At 43.1% G+C, this 24597-nt stretch overlaps 1 protein-coding gene across 1 annotated transcript in view; it reads left to right on the plus strand.

Annotated features, from left to right (window-relative positions):
* SNX31 (sorting nexin 31) overlaps positions 1 to 24597 on the plus strand; it is a 63487-nt gene that overhangs the window by 20738 nt on the left and 18152 nt on the right. Inside the window, exons 5-10 of the mRNA XM_087447117.1 lie at positions 4535 to 4645; positions 8530 to 8620; positions 9620 to 9707; positions 12816 to 12885; positions 19825 to 19917; positions 23431 to 23640. Coding sequence (XP_087303243.1) covers positions 4535 to 4645; positions 8530 to 8620; positions 9620 to 9707; positions 12816 to 12885; positions 19825 to 19917; positions 23431 to 23640 — 663 coding nt within the window. The remainder of the gene's footprint in view (positions 1 to 4534; positions 4646 to 8529; positions 8621 to 9619; positions 9708 to 12815; positions 12886 to 19824; positions 19918 to 23430; positions 23641 to 24597) is intronic.

Here is a 24597-nt window from a genome sequence, read left to right on the forward strand (position 1 = left end):
GCTTCTAAGACCCTTGGAATCTCTGGAGTGATGAGTGTCTTTTTGTTTGCTAATGAGGTGACTGGTGGCCCCCAGATGCTTCAAGATGGGGACTGGTCAAAGGCATGATTAGAGAGTTGGAACTTCCAGCCCCACCTCCTGGCCTCCTGGGATGGGAGACGGGCTGGAGATTAAGGTAATAGTTGGTCATGCCTACATGACAGAGCCTCCATAAAAATCCCTAAACTCTGGGGTTCAGAGAGCTTTGGGATTGGTGAACATGTAAGTGGTGCACCTGGGGAGGGCTCTGCACCCCTTTCCACATACCTTGCCCTATGCATCTCTTCCATTTGGGTATTCCTGAGTTGTATCCTTTATAATGGGTAATAGTAAGTAGTTTTCCTGAGTTCTATGAGCCGTTCTAGAAAAGCATCCAACTCAAGGAATGGGGTCATGGGAATCCCAGATTTATAGTGGGTGGGTCAGAAGTATGGGAGGGCTGGACTTGCGATTGGCTTCTGAAGTGGGGCAGGGGCAGTCTTGTGGGACTGAGGCCTTAACCTGCGGGATCTGTGCTAACTTCAGGTAGGTAGTGTCAGAAGTGTTGGTGTGAGTAAAGTAGAGAAAAACAGTGTTTTTCCTTTTAGCGTCCCATGAGCAATGTAAGGACATTAGAGAGTTTTAAGCAAGAGAGGGACATTTTTAAGTTTGCATTTTAAAAATATTTCTCTGCCTGCTATGTGGAGAGTGCTTTGTAGGAAGGGAAAGCATGGAAACAGGAAGCCCAGCAAGGAGGCCACTGTGGGAGTCCAGGGGAGAGGAGAAGTCAGTGGGTTTAAGGTGCTGGCGGTGGAGATGAAGAGAAGTGGAGGGATTCAAGAGAGAGCTTAAGATGTAAAACATACAGGACTCAGAACTTGACTCGATATGAGTGTTGAAAACATCTTCCTAAATCTTTTCTTGATTCTTTTATTTCTTATCTGTTGCCACTAAGTCAAATTAAAGATAGATAACTTCTTCCACATTCCTACTGCTAACAATAACAAAACAATAAAGCTGCTGTTTGAGTGTTTGCATCGAGTGCTCTTCCAAGTTCCACACATGACCCCTTGAGTCCTTGCCACAGCCCTGTGAGGTAGGCACTATTCCTGTCTTTACTTTGAAGCTGAAGGAGTGAGGTATACAGAGGGGAAGTAACCTGTCCAGGTTTACACAAGTCATACGCAGTAAGTGACGGAGCTAGGCTTGGAACCCAAGCAGTCTGCTCTGTGGATTGTGCTTTTCTTAACCACGTGGTCCAGCCCGGTCCCTCTGTACCTCACACATGGATTACTGCAACCAACCTCTCTTGAATCCCCTTATCCTCAGTCTCTCTTCTAGTCCATTTTCACCCCACTGCCAGACAAATCTTTCTATAACTCCCTTTCCATCTCTCCATTTCCCTGATCCAGGACCACCATGGTTTCTTTTTTGCCTTTTTAATAGAATTCTCAAGTGTCTGATTTCAGGGCTGTCTATAATCTGACTTGCTCCACTATCTATTCTGCTTGCTGACTTTTCTTTTGCAGAATAATTTAATAAAGATATGCACTTGTATCATTTTGTTTGTATAATTTAGATATTTTACTGGTCTGCAATATAGCTTGAGTTTGGAGTTGCATTGAGGTAACATACATTAATGCTAGGCTTTACTTTAGAATCTTATCAAGAAACAATGACATTCTTTCCATTCATTTTGTGAGTATTTCTCTCCTCAGGTAAGAGATGTTTATTATAGGCTAAAAACCTTTAAGAACCCAAGACCTAGGCAAAGGTGTACCTTGGAAGGAACTATTCAGAACAGTTGCCCTGGGGGAACCTATTATCTCTGATGCCTGTATCTCAGCTAAATGTGGGGTCTTGGCCCTGCTGTGGTTCGCCTCCATCAGTTATCATATCTGCAGGGGAACAAGGAAAATCTTCCAAAACTCCCTGGAGTGAAGTGAAGCAAGTGTCACCCAAGGTTGCGTGGGGTGAGCTCAGGACCTGTTCTTTGGAGGAGGGAAACCAGTGGCCCTGACATTCTGTGGAAGGGCGTGGAGTGATTCTCAGAGGATGCTGGGAAGTGGATTGTCCCAGCACTGGACATTTGAAGGGAAAACCTGGGAGGTAGTTCAATCTTTGCTGATTCTGAGGCCAGTACTGACAGGGAGAAGCCACAGGACTGTTTGAAAAGTGACAAACACGGTGATCGATAATTGGCAAATTCATGTCATGCAGAGAGAAACCTATTGTACGTGGAGGGAGGCAGCATAACCTTATGCTGGTGTTATGGTGGTAAGATGGCAGCCGTATACCTTATCCAAACTTGGACAATTCTGAGAGTGAAAGGAATGCTATAATTATTACACTTGTATCCGTCTGCTAGGGCTGCCATAACAAAATATAGACTGGGTGGCTTAAAAAGCAGAAATTTCTAGAACTGTGAGAAATCAATTTCTTCTTTGTGTACACATGGAGAGAGAGCAAGTTCTCTGGTGTCTCTTCTTATAAGGGCACTAATCCGATCATGAGGGACTTGACCTCATCTAACTCTAATCACCTCCCAAAGGCCCCATCTCCAAATACCATCACATTGGAGGTTAGGGCTTTAACATATGAATTTGGGGGGACACAAACATTCAGTCCATAGCAGTGTTGGATGACAGGCTCATACTAGAAGCTTCTGGGGCCAGCTAGGAGATATGTCCACCTTATTTAGAGCCCAGGAGCCATGTGGAGCTGGCCTTGAATCCCGCCTCTGCCGCCATCTAGCAGTGTGTCCTTGTTGTTTAGCTATTTAACTAACCTTGGTGAACTTGTACTTCATCTGAAAAAGGGGGCTTAATAAGTGTATATGCCTCCTGGAGTTGTTATGAGAATTAAATGAGCTACTATAGGTGAAGCAGGTAGCACAGAGCATAATTACCAGTATCATGATCTAACAATATATTTGTATATAATAAATATATAGATATGTTTATTCATAAATGATGTACTATATATAGATGTTGCCTATATATGTGGCTATAAATACATTCATAACCATATGTTGTTTTTTGGACCAACCCTTTGAATTTGGAAAACAGCAGATTGTCTCTCCTGAAGTACTTAGGTTCAGAATCATAGAAACTTAGTAATTATAAGTATGCGGGGGTGGGGGTTAAAATTTAAAGTCAACATTTGCCCTTTGATAACAAAATTAGGAAAAATAAGCCTGTCATTAATAGATTGGCCTTTTGAGGTACTGGACAACGAGACTGAGTTGTTGGGTCCCCTGGTTCCCTACAAAGCCTGGTGCCTAATCTGTTGTGTCTGAGTGTCAGGGCGGGGGGGTCAGGAGGACTACGGAAAGGGGAGGTGTTGCCTGTTGAAGGGAACAGGTCTCACCTGGTCAGCTTACCTGGGTAAGCTGATCCCCAAACATTTAGATCTCCCCCCCCAACCTTATAGCAGGAAGGAGGTGACCAGTATTACTAATATTCTAGTCACTAAAGAGAGATACCCCCCCAACTGTATTGTTAATATTCTGGCTTATATAGTAGGTGCAGAACACAGGAAATGATTTGAGTGACTCTTGCCTCAGTTCTCCCAAGGATGACTCATAACTAGCATCATTCTAAATGCCTAGGAAAGAGGTTAACTCACTGCGTACAGTGGATGCATTGGGGCATTAGGTTTAATCCTGTCGTGGAACCTGGGATGAGAAAGGCTGTGACCTGAGTCAGCCTCCCAGAGGTGAGGCAGCTCTGTGGACTGATGGATGCCGTTCAGGAGGTGCTGAAAACAGCCACCCCCAGTGCAGCTGCCCTGTGAGGCCTGTCTGGGCAGCCACTGGCCAGGCCTCCTCCTGGGGTCCCTCTCTCTATGGTAACTGAGCACCAACTCAGCCTTGCACTTTCCTAAACTCTGATGGCCTTCCAATGTCTCTAGTGTGTTCTTGACATTCTAGTTCTTGACATTCTAGAGCACTCCTTCCCAAGAACTTCACAGGTTCCCAGATCTGCAGTCGCCTCTGGCACACATGCGTCCCCTTGCAGAATGCATGGGCACGAGCAGAGCTGTGCTGAGCTAGGATCTTGGGCCCTCAGCTGGTGCCCACTCGCCAGGGAGCAACTGGCTTCCCCATACAGGCCTCATAGTTTGCACACTTCAGAATTTTGCTGTAGCAGAATCATAAATTACTGCATATCACGGACTTCTGGGATGCCCAAAAATATTCAAAATGGGAGAGTTAAATCTGAGACAACTAAAAGTCACATGGATGATTTTATCAAAAACTTTTTTCCTAAAATGGATGCTTTGTTGTTTATTTGGAAATTATTCAAGTTGGGTGTCATAACTTTGCCTTGGCCCCTCTTCACACCCCTCCCCATCCCCACCCCCAAAACGACATCGCCCAAATCACTTGGCTCTTGTGTGCTTCGGGTACTGTATGTCCCCAGGGCCCAGGGAGAGGAAGCGGCTGACTGTTCCCACTGCCATGTGCCCCCTGAAGGGTGCCACGAAGCTTATTGTGCTTGCCTTTTGCTTACAGGACACATTCAGCATCACTACCAAGAAAGCCTCTCTGGATGTATTTCTGCCGGATGGAAGGAGTATTCAGGTCGAAATTCTAACATCAGACACTGCCGAAAGAGTCCTAGAGGTGAACTTTGTCTCAACTCCACCTCCAGATCTGAATTAGGAATCATTCTGTTTGAAGGCAGGGACTGGGACACAGTTACCTTCTGGAAGCTTCCTGCCTATCATTTTACCCTGGATGACTTATCTGCAGAGGTGGTAGGATTTTCTGGAGACTGACCAAGGAATCTGAGCTGCACCAGTCCTCCCAGTCCTCAGGGCCTCTTTGGTTTTACTTTCCCCGTGGGCATCAACTTTCCAGGTCCTCCTTAAGGCTGCCGTCAGTTCCCTAGAACTCAGCCCGGGATGTGCCGGAAATGTGCAAAATGCTTTATTATAGGATGCCCCGTGGTTGGGAGCAGGAAGGAGGGTGGGGCCCAGATGAATCTGGAACAGGCCATACCCAGGGGAGCTGGTGACGGGTTCTGGCAGACAGGGATAGTGGATTTCTCAAAGCCTGGAAGAGTGGTCCCTCCTCCCCCACAGGGAAAACCCCTGAAACCAAGGCCGCAGCAGGTCTAATTCTGGGTCTAGACGGCCAGACCTGAGTTTTAGTTGGTTCTCTGAGGACTTGAAGGATGAGACCAGAAAGCATCCTCCCCTTCCTCAGATGTGACTGTTACGAGCTCAGCTCCTCAGGCCTTTCCTCCCTGCGAGCTAGGCTGCAGAGGGGACACCATCTTCTCACACCCACACACTGCTCCCGAGGGCCAACTCCCAGGCCCTTTTCCTTTGGAGTTTTAATCCTCCAGAGAAACATACAAGGAAGAATAAAAAGTTATAAACAGGAGGAAGTCGGAAAGTTTCTAGGACCTTTCCAAGGACAGAAAGTTCTCGGGCTAGGGTCATATCTGACGCCTTCTGAGCCGGAAATGAACGGAAGTGCTCCCTGTTGAGCTCCCAGCTCCCAAGCCCGCCTTTACCTGAGACCATAAGGAGGAGCTTCTTCCCTGCATCGTGGCTCCTCTTCTCACCCTGGAGATTCAAGCTCTACGTGCCCTCCTGGCCTCAGAAGAGCAGCACCCGCATTAGGAAGCACCCTTCTCTAGATCTTGGCCCTGCCCAAGAATGATGATTTTGGACCTTTCTTCCTGCTGAAGGCACTTCACACACCCCAACTTTTTCTCGGCTCCTATACTGCTGACCTGGTTGAATGGTATCAGCAGCCGCCTAGTTGCTGAGGCCATCCGTTGAGGAGTTACTCTAGGCTCCTCCTTCACCTCCCAATCCTACTGACACTGTATCCCAAGTCTCTCTGCTATTCATCCCCATCTTCCTATTTCCTCCTCCTCATCCTCATGCCCCTAGTTCGAGCCCTCCTCATTTTCCAGCTAGATTTCTGTAGCAGCCCTGAAACTAGTGTCCCTGCTTCTAGTCTTGCTAATCTTCTGTACTGATTTCCGGAATGATCTTTCTAAAAAGTGTCAAATGTCTTTGATGCTTAATATTTGAGGGGTTTATACCAAAAAAAAACACCCCACAAAAACACAGTTCCCTCAATTGCCCTCCTGGTACATGCAGAGTGGGAGACAGACACATAAATGAAGGAGGAAACGGACAGTAAGAATGAGGGTGGGGACCACAAACTTGGGTATCTCTGGGTCCAGGCAGGTAACTCAGGGGTGCAGCTGTGGGGTGTTAGATAATTTGGAGATGAGTGGGCCTGTGACAAACTGGAGAGCACCTGCCCTGCCTGACGACATCATTATTTGCATGTTTTTCACATACTGGGTTTGCTGGCCAAGATAGACGTTTCTGCAAGTAAAGCTGGCTGCTGGTGGGAGTTTGGGGTCTCCTATCTGCTGGGGTTGGGACAAGTCCTGGAGTCAAATGACAGCACTGCCACGTCGTAACTGTGTGAGTTTGGGTGAGTTATTTAACCTTTCAAGATGATGTCTAAGTAAGTATATAAATAGCTCATGTTCCATCAGCAGTGGTGGTTATGGTTATTTATCATTATTGGTATTGATATTAGAGGGAGTGCTGAACTGAGTAGGACAGTAAGTCTAGGGTTCCACAATACCATCTATTTTGTCCAAGTCCCCTTGTAACTAACGGCATAAATTTAACGAGGTACATTTGTATCTTAGAAAAATGTACTTTCCCTCTTCCATTCACATTGGCTTGTGAGAAATTCAGACCCACGATACTGACATGGTTAGCATCAGCTAAGTTTACCTGGAGGTTCTACCCTTGAAAGGGTGGAGTTTCCATAAAAGGTCACAAGAGCAGTTGGCCAGGCAGAGGTGTGAATTCCATTCCAGGGGCTGGGAAATTCTCTAGCTTGCATGAAAATGTAATTTAAATTTTGTAATTAAAAATGAATGTGTGATCTTCTCAAGCACTTTGCCACCACTCGCACTTTGTTTCTCCTGTCCACTTTACCCCCATCCTTCTGGGCTCTTTAGGACCAGCAGCCAGCTAAAATCTCTTTTTTGTTTTTTATACATTTGTGCTAATGTAGTTTTATTGGTGGGGTCTGTGTTTTGAAGCTTCGTTAACATTTGCTAAGAACGAAATACTATTGTATCTCTTTTTGTCCATGCTTACTCCTCTCAAAAGAAGGTGTTTGTGTTTGTGTCTTTATAAATTATTAAAGGCTTCTCCATTCTCCTTTGTCCCACTCCTCTCTCTGCCTTGGCATGTAAGATTCCTGTTTTCACTGAGTGAGTCAGAGAAGAGAGAGCTCTCATTTGAGTGGACACGGGTGGTATTTACTCTAGGAAAAGATGTCTTTACACTCTTTTCCCTACCAGCACACCCTCACCCCCACACAGAGAGGAGCCCTGTGTTTTGGCTTGGGGCTTTTTACAAGGGCATGGGGAGGGGAGGGAGACAGAAGGAGAATGGGGAGAAGCGTTGAGTAAAACTTGTGGCAAGTTCCCAGGCTCTTCTTTACTTTCAAAGCTACACTGAGAACACCCACTCATCCCATCCACCTCATGAGACTGCCTTACGAGGTAATTGATAGCTCTCTGACAAGAAAAGCACCCCTTCCAGCCTGGTATTTGTACAACTGCTACCTTGAGAAGTTGGAGCGGTGGTTAAAGTGCTGTAAAGGCGAATCCTCACATGTTAACAGAGGTGATCAAGGGAATTCGGACTGGGCGTGCAAAGAAACCACTCAGGAGCCCAGTCATAAAGAGGAGTTGGGCTGGGCGGTGGAGAGGGGGAGGGTCTGTGGCAGCATGGAAGTTCCTGCTAAGGAAAGGCGAATGGATATATAAATGTTATAAAGTTGCATCCTCATGACGGTTGCTAAAAACAAAACCATTGGTGTTGAAATGAAAGCTGTTTGGTGTAAAAGTCGAAGAGGAATATGAAGTGAGGCAGCTGGTGCCTGGTATCTGAGGTTTCACTGAGCAAATGCCATATAAATTAGACTTGACTATCACAGGGGACGTCAGAGAAGGCCTGGCGTGTCAAAGGCAGACAGTAGCTCATACACTTTTATACGCCAGCCAAACAGTGGGGAACGTCCCTTTTCCCAATGTCTGGTAATCCAGGCCACGCACGGGAAGGTGAATTGATGTGTGGGCCCCAGGGGCAGACATTACAGGACAGATGTTCATGGAGAATGACGGCTGCCCTCCAGTGGACAATAAAGACCCACATGATCCAGGAGACACGTCCGCACGTGAGATGGGACAACCAGCCTCAGCTGAGGCCAGTTTACGTCCATTGTGTTGGCACTGATTTTTATTTTCTTCACTCTAATTTTTTTATTTCTAAATTTTCTAAAAGGAGTATGTACTATTTTTAGATTTAGAAAACGTTTCTTTTAATGTCCACTAGTCCATTAAAGCACTTTTTATTGATGTTTACAGGCAATTTCAAATTCTGCGTGTCACAGTAAGCATGATGGACACTCAACTCCTCCCCCTCTTTTTTTTTTGTCTTTGGTTAAAGGTGGTGTCACACAAAATTGGACTGTGTCGGGAGCTCCTTGGCTACTTCGGCCTATTTCTCATTCGGTTTTGCAAGGAGGGCAAGTTCTCTGGTAAGAAGGAGAGAAAGAATGTAGGGCAGCCAGGAGATGGGGTGGGCAGGTGTGGGCAGGTGCTCAACCCAGGAGATGCTATAGCCACAGCTGAGGGGCTGGTCACCCCCCAGGGGAACTCCCCAGTATGTGGTCCCTACTACTGTTCTCAGCCCCTGGATCAAAAGTTTGGGGATGGGAGGTTGCATCTGTGTTCAGGGTGAGCTGGGGGCAAGCAGCTCCAGAGAGGTAGCATGGTCAGGAGAAAGACAGCAGATCTTTCCAGTAACTGTGCTTCCTCTTGTGCCTGCCCCAATCCCAATCCTGGTGTCCGTCTCCCTTCTACCCTTGCCCTTTACCCTCCCCTTTACCCTGACCACCAGCCATGCCACAACCCCCTTGTGAATGGAGTGCTACACTTCAGGCATCAGGAGATTCCATCACAGCATCCAATCTCCTTGTTAAGGAATATTTGCTATAAAATGTGGGTGATATAAATAAGTTCTTAGATTCTTAAAAAAAAAGAGGTAATGAGATAGTGAAAGATGAAAGATGACAGTACACTTCACGTAGCTTTTGTTTTTCTCTACAGTGCATTTTAGATATTACAAGGTTTTTTAGTTGTGAAATGGTGTCAGTTATCTCAAAGTAGTTCAATATGTTCTCAAGAAGCTGTGGGGAGGTGGTTTAGAGTTGGAAGTTTTTGTGTGTTGGCTTGGCCATTAGGAGCTGTGGTGTGCTGGTGAAGGCACTGGACCTCTCTGGACCTCTGTTTCTTCATCTGTATCACAGTGTAAAGTATCCCCTACTCAAGGCACTGGTATTTTATGAAGATCAAATGCTATTTATTTTTTGAATGTACTTCAGAAAGTTAAAAATTACATACAAATGCAAGTGAATATAATTATTGTGATTTTATTCTTTCCAATAGTAATGCTTTATTTTCCCATTTTAAAGCCTCTGTACAAACCACTATTTGTGCTGTTTCAACCAGTAAGACTCCCTTTCCTCTTTCTGTAGTCATGAAAAAATTGGCAGACTTTGAGCTCCCTTATGTTAGTCTTCGAAGTTCTGAAGTGGAAAACTATAAGGTTGGACTCAGGAAGTGGTGAGTAGAATTGACTGTGACAGTAGGTGTTTGAAGATATCTTACTATTGCTGATCAGACCTTGTCAGTCTCTCCATGTCTGACACACAGTCCTACAGCTAGAGAGAGATCAGGAGCTTGGAGAAGGTTAAGAGGAAAGCAATGAAGAAGAGGGGCGGGGGGAGAATGAACCAGAACATTTGTCCTAAAGAAGAGGATGTTGAGGATGATTTTCACTGGTCTCAAGTAAATACTCAAGGGACATTATCATGAGGATGGTGGGCATGTAGGGGTAAGGCTTGAAAAACAAGGTTTGGGGTGGGGGGTGTGGAGATTGAAGCAAGTAATGGTGAGGAATTACTGGCTGTAGGTTTGCTTTGGAAGGGATGACTAATCTATTAATTGAAGAAATTTCTTGATGATGATAAGCAAGTCTGATTTATCTGTTGAACCGTGGAATTTCCTGAAGGCAAAGGGTGGACTCAGCCAACTTGCAGAGAATTTGAACTCTCAGTATTCGGCTTACGTTCCTGAAGATTCTAACAATAAATGCATGTTTACCAGGGCCAGCCATATTCCTAGATTGATAGGACACAAGTGCCTCTCTGCAGAAAATACTATCATTTCCCCCAGAAACAAGGGGCGCTATGGGGAGCAAACAAACAGATAATAACAAGAAGCAAGACACACCTGCTCCCCTCCCTGCCCTCCTGTCTCCATCCTATAGCCTGTGGTTCCCAGTGTGTATGACCATGGCTGTGTCGGATTGCTTCTTTGGTTCACTCTCTCCCAGCCCCGTTATTCTGTCATCGGAGCACAGAAGCTTTAAATAAAAGGCATTTTGAAACCTAGGAATAGTAGTGGTCTTGACCTTGTGAGCCTGGCTAGAGCTCCAGTCTGTGGCTTTGAATTTTGGAAGGACATGCCCAGCAAGGCTAGAAGTTCATATACTGCTATTCAAAAGTATTCCGAGACATGGTCAAAATCTGTGGCGTGGAACCCTGAGAAGGGCAAAGGATGCAGTTCCATCTGAGAGTTTAGACAGTAGCTGTTCTGGAAGCTGCTTAATATAACAAGTGGCTAAGCACAGTTGTTTGGTTCCTCAGATCAGCATATGTAAATCTAAGTCCCAGGGTTTAGCCGAATAACCTTACCCAAGTTATTCAAGCTCGCTAAGCCTGTTTCTTTATCTGTAAAGTGGGAAGAAGAAGAAGAATAGAGTCTATCTCATAGAATTGTAGTGAGCATTAAATAAAGTAATCCCATATGTTCAATAAATGTTGATCATGTTTGTTATTGTTATATCAATTATAATAGTAACAACAACAAAAAAATTCCCTGGAGCTTAGACTGTCTTGCACATAGCTCCTCCAGAGAACTCAAGATCAGAGGTGAGATGAGGATTCTGTCCCTCACCTTGAAGCTTGAACTGGAAATTGGGTTTTGCCTATGTCTTCATTAAATAGATTAATTCTAGATCATAGGTGCAAGTTAAATGACTACCCCATCACGAGCCAGCATCTCAGATCCAGGCAGGTTGCCTCCACTCACGGGAACTGAGAAGAAAGGAGGTCCCGCTTTGGTTGTTAGAGCTGAGGATCAGATCACCAGAAGAGGAGAGCCTGGAGTAGGATCCCACAGGTGCCTCTTTCCAGACTGAGGTCTTACTGGGTGGGAGCAGGGAGGCTAACTCAACGGCCAAGAGCTGTGGGATTCTCAGCAGGTGAGGTCTTGCTATGAGGCCTAGTCGGAGTTTTAGGGATTTTTCTCTGTTTGTGAATTCCCTGGTACATCTCTCTGATGATGAGATGGTTCCTTCCACACTAGAGGGTGCCTGCCCTGGCCTTTCAGAGCCCCATCTGGGATGGGTCTGGGGGCTCTCTAACTTGCTGATGCAACAGTTGCTATTCGCTGCCACACAGGGGCCCCTGGGGTCATGGGTAAAATGGCTAAATGGAATATAAATAGGAATGCTTCAGTTGCTTCTCTCCATCCCCCAGAATGAAGTCAAGCTGCAGTTTTATCCTTTTCCTAGTCTAAGCCAATCCCCTTGGTCTATTAACCCTACGCTTCTGAGTGCAGTGATTTTGTGTACCTCTGCCTTCAGATGGGTTAGAGATCAGCCGTAGCACTCCCTTTCCTAATCGTTTCTGTCAGTTCTTAGCATGTTACTGTGCTTATACAGTAAGTGTAATGTCAGTTCATCCTGATGATTCTGGATCCGTTAGACAGACACGGAGTCCTGTTATTTGCAAGTCACTTTGCCAAGGCCCAGAAGGGCAACTTTGAGTAGGACCCAGCCCCTGGGCTCAGGAGTCTTCACACCTGGTGTCACGATCAACTAGATCAGAGCAGTGAGGAGGATAAACTCAAGGTGCTGAGGAAGCACAGAGAATGGGCTGCTAACACAGCCTTGGGGAGTAGGGCTCAGAGGAGGGGACGTGAGGCTGAGGCTTGCAGGGAGAGGCGGATAAGTCAAGGAAGGAGGTTAGTGAGCGGAGTGGTCTTCCAGGCAGAGGGAGAGAAAAGAAAACATGGTTGGAATGTAGTGTGGTGGAGGGAAGTGCGGCAAGAGATGGAACTGAAAATGAAAGCAGGGGTTTCCCATGAAGGGCTTGGGAAATGAGCAGGAAAAATGACCTAACTCCTGGGACTATGAGAGTCTGAAAGGTTACTTGGGAAAGACCACTCTGGTTAGAATGTGGAACATGGGATGGAGGGAACACGACTGAGACAGAAATCCTGGTGAGGAGGTTACTGGAGCAGGTCAGGCAAGAGATGAGGGTGACCTGGGTACCGGGCAGATGAATGTGCCGGCTATTGTAGGGTGGGGAAAGGGCATGCAGGACTTGGTGACCAAGAATGGGACTGAATGTGAATAGGGATGCAGACCATTCCCCTAAAGCTTTACTCTGAGAGCCCACCAGGCAAGAGCTTACAGTATAAAGAAAATAGGAAACAGAAGAGGTAGGGGGACAAATCGAAGACTAGGTAAGTAGAGGAGTGTGGCTTTGTTAGGAAAGGGACCTTGATTCAAAGTGTGGAGGGCCCCACTTCAGAGAGCACTTGCTCCCAGGGGTGCCATCAGCCATGTCATGTGAATTAACTTAACGCTCCTGAATTATGCAGGTACATGGATCCAGCCCTCGATTCCATGCTGATGGACTGCAGAGCAGCTGTAGATTTGCTCTATATGCAGGTGAGGGTAACCAAGAACTATCAGAACATCATATATCATAGGCCATTTGGGTTTGAAACCGTTAGAAAATAATTGGTAGTAGTTAAGAATTCTACCTCCATACCTAGAAGAGGCATATTCATAGGGACAGACAGTAGAATAGAGGTTACCAGGGGCCAGAGGGAGGGGAGGAATTATTATTTAATTGGTACAGAATTTTTGCTAGGGATAATGAAAAAGTTTAAGTATAGATAGTGGTGATGGTTATACAACACTGTGAATGTGTTTTATGCCACTGGATTGTACACTTACTAAGAGTTAAAGTGATACATGTTGTGTATATTTTACCATAGGGGGAAAAAAAAAGAAAAGAAAAAAGAAGTAGAGGAGTTTAGAGGGAAAAAAAAGAATTCTACCTCCATTTTAACAACCCCTCTGAATTTGCAGCTGACACTCCATCATCTAGGCTAATTTACATGAACCTAGAAGGATATGTCTGATAATTTAAAGTCACACATGGTCCCTAAATCTCACTTTGGCATGATCATTTTCCCTGAGCCAACGAGTAGCACACCTGTCCCCAGGGCCAGCTTCATGGTCACGTGGCCTGTGAAACTGCAGTGGGCCTCATGCTCCGAAGGGCCCCACGCTAGTTTAATGCTTTGCTGTCACATCTTGAAATTCTATTTTGGAACAAGGGACCCCCCCATTTTATTTTGCATTAGGCCCTGCAAATTATATAATTGGTCCTACCTACCCCTCACTCCCTCAGCCCCCAGAAAAGTAAATTTAGAGTTTGGCCTCTCTTCCTTTCTCTGACTCAGTGGTGAAGGTTCTGCTAAGCCGTGGAATGATCAGCAGATGCTGCATCCGTGATACCACTCCAGTCACCCCCCTCCTCAGTTCTCCCACCTGCTCCACCAGCTCCCTGCAGTGCTCACCCTCACCAAGTTGGAGGCCTGAGCCTTTCCCACGCCTCACTTGACCGTTCTGGGAGGGAGGTTTGAAAACTTCTTTGAAGGAGTTCCATAGGAATGTTCCACAGTCTGTTCTCAAGCAGCAGCAGAGTGGTGGGTCAGATCCTTACCCTGTTCAAAGCTCCCAAGGCTGTCCATCTCACTCAGACCAAACCCCAAATCCTGGTGCATTTGCTTTATTTTCCCCTTAGCATTTCCACCATTTGACATTTTATATATTTGTATATATTATATGGATATGTGTGTGTGTTTATATACATTTTTAAAAATCTGTTTACTGTCTCTTTCACTACTAGAATGATTTCTCCATAAAAGCAGGTATCTGTTTGTCACTGCTGTATCCCCAGAAATGAGAATTCATCCTGACACGATGTTGGCTTTAAGCTCTGTAGTGGGCCCAACATTGTACTAATTGTTTTAAATGCATTGTTTCATTTAAGCTTCATAATAACTCTGTAAGGCAATTGGTACCATCCACATTTTTAAGAAGGAGGAACATCAAGTTTCCTGACAAAGGATTGAGTAGGCATGGATGTGGAGGATGTAGAAAAGGGATTTAACAATACTTATTGCAGGTGGCTTTTTTGGAGTGGGTTTCTAAGCTGCTGCACTCTGTAGCTTTTCATAAACGAAGGAGGTAGCATTGAAGAAAGGGGAGAAGTGTTGGGTCAGTCGTTACTTTTAATGAGCTTTTCTAGGCATCAAGGAAGCATTAATAGAGCCTCCTGTAGTACTTTGGGTATAGCAAAAAGATAAAGGGGTGGATTTTGATGCTTTGGCTTACTAAAGAGCATAGAAGAGGAAAAGAGCCTCAGCACATCTTCCTTAAGTGACTTTTGTTTTTGTTTTAAGTAATTGCATTGCTTTAATTGTATTGTTTTAAGCAAGTCTTCATTTTGGAGTGGTTTGTTATGCAGCAATAGCTAACTGATACACAGCTGTTCATATTGTTTTCCCTTTAGTTGAATTATGTTTGTTGTTAATATATTACATGTGTTCAGTCTAATTATCATTTAAAATTACTTGAAAAAGTTTACATTATGATTCTGCATGGAATGGGAGTTATCATTTACACAGAAAGGCAAAGAAAGAGTGGCAGGGTTCCTTTTTATATTAGAAAAACAAATGTTCATCTATGAAGAAATGACCACAGTTCCATATTTTCTTGCAAAGCAATAACCAGGTGCTTTATGTGCCTGGTGAGAGGAAACTGCTCTGTTTTATACTGAGATATATGCAAAAGGACTGCCTAGCACAAGCCAAGCAGTACAGCCAAAGGCAGGAGAAATCGCCAAATGCCTCAGAAGAAATGAAAGCAATTACCAGCCAGGAGAGACTTGCATGACCAGTTCATGCACCGTACAGTGCTGTCATGCGGCACTGTGTCATAACTTAATTGGCAGTGTTTTTTCTTAGTGTCACACAAAATCATGGTATCTTAGAATCAATGGTATCTTCAATTTGACAAAATAGAGCATCATTTGTGTATGTATCTCCCCCACTAGACCACCAGCCCCATGCCAGGACCTTGGCTTTTTCAGCACAAGGCCAAGAACCTGGGTGCATAACTGAGCAGACACAATGGATTCTAGCAGTTAGAATGTCAGATGAGGTCACAACCTTAATGCCCTTTCCTCTTTAGGTGACTTTTTAAGAGACCACAACCGTCTAATATATCATTTCCACAAAGCTTTTCTAAATCCTAAGGAGGCAAATCAAAATAGCACTTATTAAATGTTTAATGTTCACTATTACATTTTTATGGCTAGAATATAGTTTTGAGTTCATTTCGTTCAGTGTACTTATACCCATGTTATATGAGTTGGAACATAATTTACCATTTTAAATGTTTACTGAGGCTCATGGCCATTGTATCCCTGCTGTTATGATACATTAGTAGTTGTGTCTGGTTTATTTGATATGATATCCTTGGTTGAGAATGCATCACTAATCCTAATGTTGCTCCTGTGGGAGACAGAGTCTTATGGCGTGGTTTCCAGGTTACATTGTGGTAAGAGGTAGGAACTGCCAACATCATAATATGATTTTTATCTGTCTTCATTAAGGAGTTGTAAACCAGAGAGAAATGGGTGGTAATTCCTCTGCTGATAGCTGGAAAAAAGATGGCTTCTTGGAAAGCACACTGAATTACAGTTTCAAAACTGCGTTCTGTCTCTTGCTCTGCTACTCTCTCTCTCTCTGTGTGACGTGGGCCTGCCACTTCATCCTGGAACTGGAACTATAATGTTCCCCGTTAAGTGATGATCTTAGACAGTCTAAGTTTTCCCCAAGCTTTAATAAAATGTTATTCAAACCTTAGCTCTTTGCCTGGCAAAGTCTTCAAAAAATTGTAATTGATGTCATAATAATCTGTGCCATTATCATCATCGTCTTTATTATTCCCTGAATCCGAGTGGAGGTACTGAGAAGTCAAAAGAGGTTAGGGGCTCAAGGTCAGCAGAAGGCTGAGGACCATAGTTGCTGCCTCCTTTAGGAAGCCTTCCTTGGCTGCCCCAAAAGATAATGCCTCTCTGCTCCCTGGGTACTTTGTTTATACCATCTGTTATGGCACTTCTCACCCAGCATTGTAAATACGTATCTCCCTCACTAGGCTGAATGGCCAAGGGCAGACTGTGTCCTGGGTGCTTAGGATGTGTGAGTGAGTGAGAAGCAATCATCCTTTTAAAAAGTTAATGCAAAAAGTTCTTAGAGTTCTTCTGACTGATGACAGTGCCATAATAATTGACTATTAAGGGATACCCTTTTGATTTTTCTAAAGCAGATGTGCCCAGTGATGTCCCACGAGCCAAGTAGACTCCCACAATGTGTTTCCTTTCTTCTTCTTCTTTAAAATTTGAGTGACATTAACAAAATGGAAGATCACATATAAAAGTATAAATTTCTGGACTTTCTCAAAAATATTGAGGCTCCGTTAATTCTGGGCCTGCATTTCAGCAGGGCCACGACTGGCCTGTACGATAACTTTGTGCAAATTAGAAAAAGGTGCCCCTTCCTCCAGGTGGGCCTGGACCCGTGTCGGGGCCATGGCTTGGTGAGGGGAGCATGGGCTGACCGGTAGCCTCCTAACACCCCCAGGGCCCGGCCTGCTCACACCGGCCTGGCCTTGCTCGGCTGTGCCTCAACCGGCTGGGGCTGAGGGGCTGATGCCTTGTTTAAACAGTGCTCTCCATTTCCCACTACTCTACCCTCTGCAGAGGGTACCGGAGCACGTGTGATTGAAGCTGATGAAAACCATGGCTTATGTGATTTCACTCAGTTTAAAAATTAGATTCCACATTAGTCTCCATCAGCCAGTCTTCGGGGAACCATATCACTGCGTAGAGACATTTGTCTAAACCTGACTTGCTCATTGTCTGGAGCGAGGTACTGTATATAATGTATTTGAGTGATGACTTGTGAACCCATAATCTGGGTCAAATCTTTTCAAAGGTAGTGAAACAAAAACAGTTATGTTCCCTCTGTTGCAGGACATTTAAATCTCTGAGAGTCCCGGGTGCCCTGATGATGAACAGTGTGTCGTCAGTTAGTCCTTACTGCCACGATTGCTGTTCACCTTCTTTATTGAGCCATGCTTTCTCTTTGTTATCATGCCCTGTGCTAACAGGCTTTACAGGACTCGAACATCACATAGAATTCAGGAAAGAGAAAGGTGTTTAGTTCCTCACGCCCATGTTGTTTCCATTCTGGTATAGTATCTAGGTTCAGTTTTGAGAACAGTTGGTGACCAGGAGAAAGTCTTGGGGTGGGTAGCACCTACATGCTAAGAATTCAGTGGCTTGGGCAAGGGTAGGAGGGCAAGGGGTAGTGGTCAGATCTGGCTTTTAATCCAACTCTTGCCATTTACTTGCTGGGTTGTCTTGAAAGTCATAACCTCTCTGGACCTCAATTTACCCATCTGTAAAATAGGGGTAATGTTCCTACCCCACAGAAGAGTTTGGAAAAAGTCAATGAGAAAACCTATCTAAAACAGGTTCTCAACAAATAATAGTTGTTTTTCTTCTTTCTAAACCCATCTCCTTTTCAACCAATCTAAACAGCAATGACAACAATTTATTCTCCTCTTAGAGATAAGGCATAACCTGCCAATATCACTGAGGGACGTAACACATAGACTTACATTCAGACTAAGGTGTAGATAAGCACCTGGTAATTGGCAGAATTATTGAGTGTTTGCTGTATGTAAGACATTGGACAAGATACACTGAGGTGAAGGGCATAGGGTCTTCCCTTGAGGGGTCAATAGTCTAACTGAAGACCAATGGAAAACTTGTTTAAAGCATGATAATAGCACAGACTAAGGGGATGCAGCTAATGAGATGGACAGCTAACACCAGAGCCTCCCGTGGGGCCAGGCCAGATAAGGGGGAAGGGAGGCAGGGTGCCAGGACGAGAAGGGAAGAGCACAGAAAAAGGAGCTTAGAGCTTAAGGACGATCCAGGGGGCAGTTGTCTTCAGGTGATTGCTGCCTCTGAGCCCAGTGTTTTTCTGCTGAAACCTGCAGTGTGGATTAGGAAACAGAACATTATGAATTTGGAGTTTGGGACCACTCGCTGGTAGCAGTTACCCAAAGCTGAGCACACAGGGCCCAACAATGTATTCACTTTTAATTTATTTTAAAAATTGTAAAATTTGTTTTCATCTTATAAAAAATTTACAAATAGAGCTCAAAAACAAAAGTAAATGTCATTCCAAATCTTCGATCGATCATAAATATAAACTCAACTTTTTTGGTGTATTTATTTCTTATATTTTTCATTTATGTGCACATCCATTTCCTTGATTCAGAAGTATGCATGCAAGGTTTTTTTGTGTTTTATGTTTTTTTATTTCATAAAAGTTGGGGTCTACTACTATGCCCTTATTTTGTAACTTGTCGTTTTTTTTCATGTATCACAACATCACAGAATTTTCCTATGTTGTTAAATATTCTATACAATTTTTAGTGGTAGCATAACCCATTATTTGGTTGTACCCAAACTCTATCGCCTATTTTGGGGCATTTCATAATAGACCTATTTCATAGGGTAGCTGTAAGTATTGACTTTTGTTTTAGAGCAGTTAGAACATTGCCTGACACACAGTAAACACTATACATGTGTTTGCCACTATTAAGAGTTGAAATTTTTCAATATTACAAACAATAGTAGTAATAGCCTTATCAATATGTTTTTCCCACGTCTAATGTTTATCATTCCTTTGGGTGGTTTTAGATTTATACTGCCAAATCACCTCCATAAAGTTGTACCAATTTAAATCCCATTAGTTCAATATGGAACTTCCTGTTCCCCCAAACCCTTGCCAACTCTGAATATTATATATTTTTTAGTCTTTACCAAGTTGAGCAGCAAAAAAATTTTTTAATTACTAGTGAGCTTCAATATATATTTGTCATTTGGAGTTCCTTTTTGTCAATTGCTGATACACATCCTTTGTCTGTTTTCCTATGAGGGATTTTTCCTATTGCTTTATATAAATATTATTCTTTGTCACTTAGGATACAGTCATTTTCCCTGGTTTTCCATTTGCTTCCTAGTTTGTTCTTGGTGGTTTTATGTACAGAAGTTTTATATTTTCATGTAATTATATATTCCTTTATATGGCATTTTGTCTTTGTATCTTAAAAAGATATTCCCTACCTCAAGGTCAGATAAAAATATTTTCTTCTGGTTCTTTTATGGTGTTTTACATTTAAATCTTTAATTGGTCTGGGTTTCTTCAATTGGATGGGGTGGGGAAAGAGCTACCTTGGTTTTCTTTCCCAAGTGCTGCCAGTTTTATCCCCAAACCATTAAACAATCTCTTCCTGCACCCACTAATTTAAAAAGTAACCTTTATAATGGGCTAAATCCTTATATATGTCCACTTGGGTCTATTTTTATAGCCTTTCATATATGAGTATGTTTTTGTCAGATTAATTCATTTCTGCTAAGTTTGCTAATTTGACAATGTATGTTGTTTTAAGGCAATCCAGGACATTGAAAATGAATGGGCCAAACCCACACAGGTGCAGAGGCAGAAATTAGTGGCTCTCCAGAAAGAAGACAACCAAACACAGGTGAATCAAGTATTGCACCAAGAGAAATCCCTTGGGAGGGAGTTAAAGAAACATATTGGAATTGAGCTATAAATTTCTATAATTTATAAAGCCATCAAGCACTAAGAATGGAGCTCTTTTTAAAAATGAGAAAGCTTTCATTGATTTTTCTGGTTATAAAATTAATAAAAGCTTATTGTTTAAGGATACTAAAAAATATAGACAATATAATGTGAGTGCTTTGCCAAGTTAATTAATATAGACCCTCAACATTATTTTTAACAACCACAGAGTATTCCATTTTAAATTATAATTTAGCTATCATAAATCATTAGGCATTTATGTATTGTCTAGCCAATTTCCTATTATTGGAAGTCAGGTTGTTTCTAGTTTTTGCTGCTATAAATCACTTTGGCAGCGAGCACCATGAGGCCCAAGACTGTGTGTAATTTATACAAACCCTGTGTGTTCCCAACACCTGTACGGTTCCTGGTTGAAGGTCCCTGAACACTGCAGCCAACATCCTCTGTCTCTGAGTACGTGTTCTATTATTCTTTAGGATATAGTATTTCTAAACGTCCATTTTTAAAGATTCTATAAAGATGGTACCAACTCACACACGCCCCGTCCCCAAGCAGTGTATACAAGTCTGACAAGACATATTTTAACAGAAGAAATGGCCTCTGTTTCATTATGTTGTCTTTTTTATTCTTTAGACTTTGCCAGTGTTTACCACTAATACATTGATTTAGAGCAAAATGAAAACAAAATTTAGAGGATTTGTTTATACTTAGGTTGATATGGAAAGTAATTCTTCAAAGTCTGCAATATTTTGAGAACTATATTGATTAGCTGCAAGAACAGAAAAGGAAAAGGAAAAAAGCATATACTGCCATGATTTAGTGTTTTTCCTCCTTGGTATTCCACCGCGGCTTTGTCACACAAATTTTGGAGTTCAGTTTCTCTGTGTATTTGTAAATTTTGATAATTGTAGCTTCTATTTTGATAGGTAGAATATTGCTGGTACTTTGGATACAATTACAAATTCTAAGTCTAAGTCTATTTCTGCTCTATAAACTTTGTACTAATTTAGTAAGAATATTGTTTTTACCGTGTGCTATGCTCTACCAAAATTTGGATTTGTATTTTTGCCAAGAAACAAATTTTATTTTCTATGGTGAACATTTTACCTAATTTTACCATACTATTTGTCATAGTGATCTATAAAAAACTTTACCTTGAGTGCATGAATTAGATGAAAAAAATTGAACCATTATTCAAATTAACTGATTTTCTCTTGAAGCATCTAAGAATACTAATATAAAACCAGCATTATTTAAGTGTTTGTGAAGTTCTTCTCCTGCTAATGGAGCCGGCATATTAACAACTATTGCTTTGCTTTATGTACATGTACAAGAAAACTTGGAATTGAAAACGAGTGAAATTAATTTAAAGGAGCAGTCATTTGATCTAAATCAGAGATAGGCTAACTATGGCCCAAGGGCCACTGTTTTCAAATAAAGTTTTATTGGCACATAGCCATGCTTATTCATTTATGTATTGTCTAAGGCAGCTTTTGTGCTGGAGTGGTAGAAGTGAGTAGTTGTAATACAGACCATATATCTGCAAAATCAAAAATATTTACTATATGGCTTTTTACAGAAAAGTTTGCCAACCCCTGATCTAAATGAAAATATATAAACATACCATCTGCAGTTATATGTGTTAAATTATCTTTTGTAGTCTTCTTAAAAAGAACTAATTTTCGGGTAGATAATCCTTGTAGATTTCTGTCTCCTGGTTTTCATGGAGTCAGTAATGTCGCCACACCCCCTTGTTGAATGACAAATGCCAACAAGCATTTTGAGCAAGTTATTTATTCATCACCAACTTTCTTGAGAAATGGAGCTTAACTTTTAATTAAACAAACGGTTTCATCTCTTTTAGAGCATTGCAGCCTGAATTTATTACAGATTTTTTTTAAGTGTTACCAAATAACAAAATAAACAATTAAAGATTTATACCATATAATAAATAAGAAACTTTTGTAGCAAGATCATAAAACTATCCTGTATACTCTGTGGCAAGATTACTCAGCCCCTGCCCCCACCCCCAAACCCTGTCATTCCTGATGTTGCTCACTGACCCAGCGGGAGGCCTTAATGCACCTCCTGAGTTGAATGCATGGGCCGCAGCACAGTGAGCTGATACAACATGTATCTGGGTGGGACAATAACCTGGAATAGCTCTGCCACCTTGTACCAAGAGTCAGCTGTCCCTCACCACACGTGTCTCCTCACATTTCACTTTATCAGAGAGCACTTCATGTAGTGCTTGAAAGGGCAGTGTAAGTTACCTCACTTCAAGAAAGGATCGGGAAAGAGCCAGGTTGTCACTGGGTGGTCTTCTTTCAGATTCAGCCATGTGTTAACGTGAGAACTCCCTTGTCTGCACACACATCTCCCATACCATCAGGCAGGACCATGGTGAAAGCTGGAAGTACAAGGTGGAGGTCACCAAACTGATATCAGATTATTTAAATCAATTGTTAATAATCACTTTGTTAAAGAAATGAAAAGTCGGGGCCAGCCCAGTGGCATAGTGGTTAAGTTCGTGCCCTCTGCTTCAGCATTCTGGGGTTCGCAGGTTCAGATCCCGGGCACAGACCTACACACCACTCATCAAGCCATGCTGGGGTGGCATCCCGTATACAAAATAGAGGAAGATGGGCACAGATGCTAGCTCAGAGCCAACCTCCGTCAGCAAAAAGAAGAGGATTGGCAACAGATGTTAGCTCAGGGCCAATCTTCCTCACCAAAAAGCCAAAAAACAAAAACACCCAAAAAGTCCTCAATAGACATTAACAGCACAGGATGCCAGGACCACAGGTGTGAACAACTATGCTCTGTTCTTAAGTCATGTCAGAAGCAGAGGGAAAAGCAAAACCTTAAATGTCACATAAAAGTGTTCCCTTGGCGCTTTGGGGCTGTCCAGGGCTCTACTTAAAAAGCAGACTCACTCTTGCTCTCATTTCACTGCCATTTCCAAAATCTCTTTCTCTGACAGTTAATACCATCATCCTACAAAGCAGCCTGTAAAAGTGAGCTACTTTCCTCTTACATAGATCTCAGCTTGGTTTTTTAAAAGGTGGCATTTTAAATGTACACTTTTTATTTTGCTATTATAATCGGTTGAGATAGAATCGTATCTACTCATTCATTTGATTCCCTCTGCTTTCCTTCACTCATCATTCACACATCGAATATTTCATTCCCACTCTGTACCAAGCACTGTAACGGTAGCAGGGACACGATGGTGAACGAGGCAGAATTGGTCCCTGCCCTGGCAGGACACACCATGAACTTCCCAGGCCTTATTGTCAGAGAGTGCCAGGGGCATTGTCTTCATTTGTATTGACCGCTTTCACCGTGACTCAATTCCATGTGTTCTAGAATGGCAGTAGCTTCTGACATGAGATTTTCATCTGCTTCAAGTGGTCTTTTGCTTCCTCCTACCTCCACCCCCACCCCTTAGGAGCAGTTTTTGGAGCTGTCCCGGGAGGTACGGCACTATGGATACGTGCAGCTGGATCCTTGTACCTGTGACTACCTGGAACCAGGCTGTGGGGCCATTGTTTCTGTTGGCAATAACGAGATCAGCTGCTGCATAACCCTGCCTGATAACCAGACCCAGGACGTCATTTTCCAGATGAACAGAGTGAAGTGCTGGCAGGTCACTTTCCTTGTGAGTATCTTGGCACTGCCTCACCCATGATTTAAAGTCTCCATCCATGATTTAAAAATCCCATTGTTCTTGGGTGACAAAGCTGGCCCTAGGGAGACAGGTCTGCCATTTGAATCAGTATCTTGAGAGGACTAGCATCTAAGCCACAGTAAGCATCAACTAGTGGTAAAACCTATTTATTATCTGGTACAAATTTCCCACACATAGCAGTAAAGACACCAATCTTCCCACCATCCAACAACATCCTTCTCTACTGCACGAAGGGTGGTAATAACAGCTATATAACTATAGTAATAACAGTACATAGAAATAGCAGCTACCATTTATTGAGCACTTAATATGTACTCCATACGGACAAGATCTCTACCTGTGGAAACTGAATGCTGACCAGCAGAGCTGTACTTAAGGGTCCCTGGCATCATACCTACATTGCTATCTCCTCCCAAGAGAAACCCTTATGACCAGATTTATTGAGTGCCTACTTTGCACCAAGTGCTGTGTGAGACAGTGCCACATGTATTATTAAATTCTTACAATAACTCAGTGAGCTAAGTAGGCTTATACCCTTTACACAGGAACCTGAGGTTAACTAGTAGAGGGCAAAGGCTAGAGAGCAACCATGACACCCAGTTGCTAAATCCATGGAATCCATGGGATTTTTTACCTGGCTCAGTAAGAGGCCTATCTGGCATCGGATGCTGTCAACCATTTCTTCCTTCTCAAAACTCCCTCTCCTTCCTCCCCTAGTTTTGTGGGCTGCTTCTCCCTCTGACCACTCCTAAAATGCTGGTGTTTCCTGGGGTTCCATTTCTAGCATCTTACCTCTACGTATCCTCAGTTACCTGAGGTCCAGTATTTCTTACTGCCTTCTGGACGTCTTCACCAGGTGTCTCACAGACATCTCAAACTTAGCCTTTCCCCAAACCAGACTCATCCTTTCTCCCTCGTGCCCATCCT

This window comes from Ceratotherium simum, chromosome 23 (assembly GCF_057802395.1).
Source record: "Ceratotherium simum simum isolate JZ-2026a chromosome 23, ASM5780239v1, whole genome shotgun sequence".
Lineage (NCBI taxonomy): Eukaryota > Metazoa > Chordata > Mammalia > Perissodactyla > Rhinocerotidae > Ceratotherium > Ceratotherium simum.